This window comes from Cryptosporidium hominis, assembly GCF_000006425.1.
Source record: "Cryptosporidium hominis TU502 chromosome 7 CHRO017039, whole genome shotgun sequence".
Lineage (NCBI taxonomy): Eukaryota > Apicomplexa > Conoidasida > Eucoccidiorida > Cryptosporidiidae > Cryptosporidium > Cryptosporidium hominis.
In genome coordinates, this window is record NW_667060.1 from 893 (window position 1) to 6110 (window position 5218).

A 5218-nucleotide genomic window follows, 5' to 3' on the forward strand; every position below is an offset into this window, starting at 1 on the left:
TAAAATATCAAGGTTTTAATTAACGAATATATTTAAATTGGTTGGATAAGATAGATTTTGTGTGATTTACTATTAAATTATTTGTTACTAGTTTTTAGATTCCGAAGCTTTTATTTTAAAAAAAAAAAGGTGAATCTTTATGCTTTCATTTTTTTTTCTATTTTAATTACAATTTTTAGATCTAAGTTACCCGTGATCAAGATACAAGGTACCTACTAACTAAAATACATGTATATATCATATATATATATATATATAAATTTTTGTTCTTTTTTTATGCTTTCAAAATATATAATAGGAATGAAAAATAATAATATATTTAAAACTAAATAGAAACAATCTTAATGAAAATATGCAGTTATAAAAGAAACTTAAGAACAAAATATAATTCAAAATTAATTTTATTTAAGTTATTTAGGTTTAAATGTATTTTGTATGTGTATATATATATATATAATATATAATATATATTTATGGTAATTCAAAGCCAAATCAGAAAGATCACACTGGTTTGAATGATTATTACAAAAGATAAAAAAAATAAGTGGATGGTATTATACCAAATAAATAAAAATGTTTGTTAGAAAAAAAAGGAACAAAATAAAAAGATATACCAAAACTTGAAAGCTTAGGCTCATATATTAGCGATTTGCATGCAAGCTTAAGAACTACCGCTTGATAAAATTTGAAAAAAAGTGCAAAAACTGAATTAATATTAGTTCAAGTAGAACAACCATTACAACCACAATTAATACATTCAATATCTTCACCATCGTCTTGTAATTGATCTCTAGGTACTCTACAAATACAAGTTGTTCCATAATTAGTATTAGAAGTGGAAATACAATTAATACAACAAAGATATTCATATCCTTGTTTTTTCCACTTTGCAATCAAATCTTTATCAGCATACCCGTGATCCAAACAGTATTCATATAAATCTCTGGAGATTTCTTTATCCAAATAATATTTGGTATATATAAATCTACTTCTTAAATGATTAATTCTGTATATTGGCCATAAATATTCATTCTTTTTCTTACCTTTAGTAGAAGAATTTTCTGCTTCTCTCATCATTTCATTATATTTCTCCAATTCATCCTTAATTTGATCCCATCCTTGAGGTATAGGTACGTTTGTGAATTGTTTTACCATTTTTCTTAATCCCTCTAAAAATTTCTTTTAAAAGGATAAATTTTTCAACTTTGATAATAAATTATGAAAAGTTTGGGCGGGAAACTCTCGATACCTTTTTTTTACTATATATTATTTCAAAAGAATAATTAACAATTAGAGTTGCAAATATTATTGTAATTAGGATTAGAATAATTTTTGAGATTGAGAAAATATCTGGTATATAAATTTGCATCAACTTCATATGATAAAAAAAAAAACTGAAGAAAGAAATTATTTACCATTGATAGTTACATGTTTTCCTTTTTTAATATCTTTTTTCTTCTTATTCTTTTTCTTCTTATTAAGTGTTTTAACAGCTTCTCCCAGATCTTCATTTTGTTCATTATTAAGAGCTATAGTAGTAGGAGAATTAGTAATACTGTTTCTATTATAAACAAGTGCTTCCCATCTATCTCTGACCATTAAATAAAGCATCATAGTGGATTTTGCATCTTCCCAAGGACAATGCGACCCTTGTTGAATATTTAAATTAAGAACATGTTTTGATAGAGATCTAAGAGAAGGTTTTTGTCTTAGAAATCCTTCTTTTTGATGATGAGTAATTTCTCCTTTTTCTAAAAGAGATTTAATTAATAGTTTTCTTAAAGGAAAATAAGTACAAGTATCTCTAATTTCAGACTCTGGAGGAGTCCATTTAAGTACTTGAAAATCATTAGATATATCATGTCCAACAAAAACTAAGCCTGATGTGCTTTCTTTTCTATAATGTTCAACAATTTGAAGAAATTCTTTTTGAATTGATTCAAAAGATTCTCCATATTTAAGTTTATCCCAAGTAAGTCCACTCCATTTAGTTCTAAAATTAGTGACCCTCATACTTGGTTTAACCAAAGCATCCCATAGAAAGTTAAGCCTATNATCAACTACAGCAATTCTTCCAGTACAGAGATATGACCATTTTCACCGCATCCTACCATTTCACAATCAATAGATATTGCTCTAGGTAAGGTTTTTTTACTCATATTTTTGCTTTATTCAGATTGAATCTAGACAAATAAAAGTAATTGTATAGTGAGATTTGTGAAACTACTTGGGAATTGGTTTTCTTATCTTCCAAAGATTCATTACTAAATCTAATTTACTGGAATACTAACTGACCAGTTTATTCAGATATATTTGGCGCCCAAACTAAAGTAGCATGGCAATATTATATAATAATAATTATACCATTAAGAATTTGAGAAAATTAAAATTTCAAAGAAAGAGAATTATTCTTTTGGGATCTTTATTCCTTTTGTTTCCTTACATTTATTTTGTTGTGTTTATCCTGTTATTTTACTTATTCTTCTTTCTTTCCTTTTCCTTCTTTCATACTTTACTATTTCTACCTTCTTTTCCTTCTTCTTCCTTACTTACCTTTCTTTTTCTTTTCCTTATTCTTCTTTCCCTTTGCTCTCCTGTTTATTTAATCTAACGATAATAACTTTCTTGAAGAAAACAAGTGATAAAGAAAGAGAAATTAAAGTACTAACATGAACAATAATAATAATAATAATATTAGGTCAAAAATTAGTAGTATCTATAAATAAATGTACAACTAAATGTGGATAAATTCATAAATATGAAGAAATATATTTAACATTAAAATTATATAATTAAAAATAAACTAAATATTATAGCCACTAATTTCCAAGAAAATCAAAATCATCATATTCATTATTGAACTTTTGCATGATTGACTTGATCTTAGAGCCTTGAGTCCAAGTAATATGATCTTCCATTTCTCTAGATATATGATAAGCAGGATTTGTGATAGTGTTTGGACCAATTCTAATATGACCTTGTTCAATAAATTTTACAGAATCTTTCAAATTTGGACAAAATTTGAGTTGTACTAAAACTACTGCCAATCTTCTTCTACAGAAAGCTGAGGCTGAAAGTTCATTAATTGCTTCTAAACTTTTATAAGTAGGAATTACTCCCATATGATAAAGTTTTTTAAGAAGCATCTCGCTTGTAGTTTTCCTAAACTCATCTTCTGGAGGAAGTTTTCTAATCCCAGAAACTAATTTGGTTATTAATCCACATAATTTATTGTATTTTGTATAATCTTCTCGATCTTGTATATAATACCTTCGCAAAATTTTTGTTTCTCTTTCATTATCTTCCTTCTTCCAAGAATATAAATTCACCTTCTTGAGCAACTTCTGCTCATGAAATTTCAATTTTCTCATCAGAACTTCCCCAACCTAATCACCTTTTTTTATTAATTCAGCTTCACTCTATATTACTTTAAATCTAGTTAAAAAAAAAAAATTCCAATTTTCTTGACATTATAATCTCTACATGACTTTGCCGCCAAAAGTACCGGTACTTTTGGCGGCATTATTTTTAATTTAATAAATCATAAAAAGATCCATGGCAAAAAAAAGGAAAAATTAAAAAATTGAATTGATTGAAGTTGATAGAATTGTGAGAAAATGGTTGTTTGAATTTGAAACTCTTTATTTGTTTTTTTTATTTTTTCTTTTACTGAGTATTGGAATTTTATGATAAATATTTACTGAATAATAATGGAAGAAAACATACTTGGTTATTATAGAAAGGCTTATATAAGGACGGAATTCCCTATGAATGTGTATTCAACAAATGATTTTTCAAAAAAAGTAACAGAAATTCTTTCTTCTCTTTTAGAATTAACATATTCTTCAACTTTGAATTTTCAATTACAAAATGAAATAAATGAAGGAATTAATTCAATACAAGTAGGGACATATTATGAAGAAATTGAAAAGATGTTGCATAATGAGCTTGATTTAGAAAAGGATATGCATATGAAATATGTTGATTCTCTTACTTTAGAGAGATTAAAGAATTTAAGTCCATCTAGAATTACAAGAAATCGTTTATCAAGGATTCCTGGTAAAATTGTAAGAATACCAACAGGATTAGTCAGTTTAAAGGAAATTGAACAAAATAGAAGAAGGGAAATCTTTTGGAACTCTTATTTTCTAACAAGACTATGTAGAAATACTAGATTAAGAAGACAATTTGTTAGTGTGAATAGTATTGTTTTACCTCATTTTCTTTCTAGAAAAAGATATTCTCTTTCTACTACTAGTAATCATCATCATTCAGATATAGAAAGAGAAAGAGAAGGTAAACATCAAAAAGAAAGAGAAGAAGAAAGTAAAAGTGAAAAAGAAAGAGAAAGAAAAGAAAAAAAAGAAATTAAAGCGAAATTGTCAAAGATGGAACTATTATTGTTACTGTTTCATTTTACCATCAAATAAGAGGTATGAAAATTTCAGAGTTTGATATTTTAGAAACACAAACATTGTCAGAATTAAGTAATTCATTTATATGTCATGATTCAAAACAAGAGGAAGAATTGCTTGGATTTCATCCTACTGGTGATTGTTTTGAAATTAATGGTGATTTATATTTAAATGGAACTGATGATATTAAGTCAAATTTTATTAATACTTTAAGTGGTTTTACTATGAAATCTAATCCTCAAATTTTTGATATGAAGAATACACAAATTTCTCATTTAAATATTCCAATCAATTCTCATTCAACATATATTCATTCTGGTGATTGTGAGCATAGAGTTACATTTACTAATATTAGATTATTTAATTCAAAATATGATTCACCATATAAAGATTCTTATCCTATACAAATTTATTCTCATAGTAGAACTTTAACTTTTTGTGAAATATGTGGAATTAACCAAGTTACTAAAGTTATTTTCAATTCATTAAATCTCCCAAGAAATCCAAGTCAACTTTGTGATTCTTGTACTTTTATTTTTCTTTACGATAAAAATACAAAGCAAAGCATAGAAAAGTGTATTATTCGAAGTATTAATAATAAATGAAGTGAATTTTTATTTTATTTTATATATAATATAATATATATATTATAATACTACTAATGCTAAAATATAATATAATTTAATAATTTCTAAAATAAATTTCCTTTATTAGTTTTTTCCCAATATTCAATAAATCCTCGAGCTTCTTCTGCTCCACTTGTTACTATTGGAAGATTACAAGATTTTCCTTGTATATTTTGA

General features: G+C 25.6%; 4 protein-coding genes across 4 annotated transcripts; 1 reads left to right on the top strand and 3 right to left on the bottom strand.

Moving 5' to 3' along the window:
* Window positions 1-720: 720 nt before the first annotated feature.
* Chro.70126 (G10 protein) lies at window positions 721-1155 on the bottom strand. Its single annotated transcript, XM_660610.1, has 1 exon — window positions 721-1155. The coding sequence occupies one exon, from the start codon at window positions 1153-1155 to the stop codon at window positions 721-723; it is 435 nt and encodes a 144-aa protein (XP_665702.1).
* Window positions 1156-1407: 252 nt separating this feature from the next.
* On the bottom strand, window positions 1408-2013 carry Chro.70128 (hypothetical protein). Its single annotated transcript, XM_660611.1, has 1 exon — window positions 1408-2013. One exon carries the CDS (start codon window positions 2011-2013, stop codon window positions 1408-1410), a length of 606 nt encoding a protein of 201 aa, XP_665703.1.
* Window positions 2014-2819: 806 nt separating this feature from the next.
* Window positions 2820-3371, bottom strand: Chro.70129 (S4 domain). The annotated part of the gene is made up of 1 exon (XM_660612.1): window positions 2820-3371. The coding sequence occupies one exon, from the start codon at window positions 3369-3371 to the stop codon at window positions 2820-2822; it is 552 nt and encodes a 183-aa protein (XP_665704.1).
* A 339-nt stretch (window positions 3372-3710) lies between these two features.
* Window positions 3711-4430, top strand: Chro.70130 (hypothetical protein). Its single annotated transcript, XM_660613.1, has 1 exon — window positions 3711-4430. The coding sequence occupies one exon, from the start codon at window positions 3711-3713 to the stop codon at window positions 4428-4430; it is 720 nt and encodes a 239-aa protein (XP_665705.1).
* The last annotated feature ends 788 nt before the right edge of the window (window positions 4431-5218 follow it).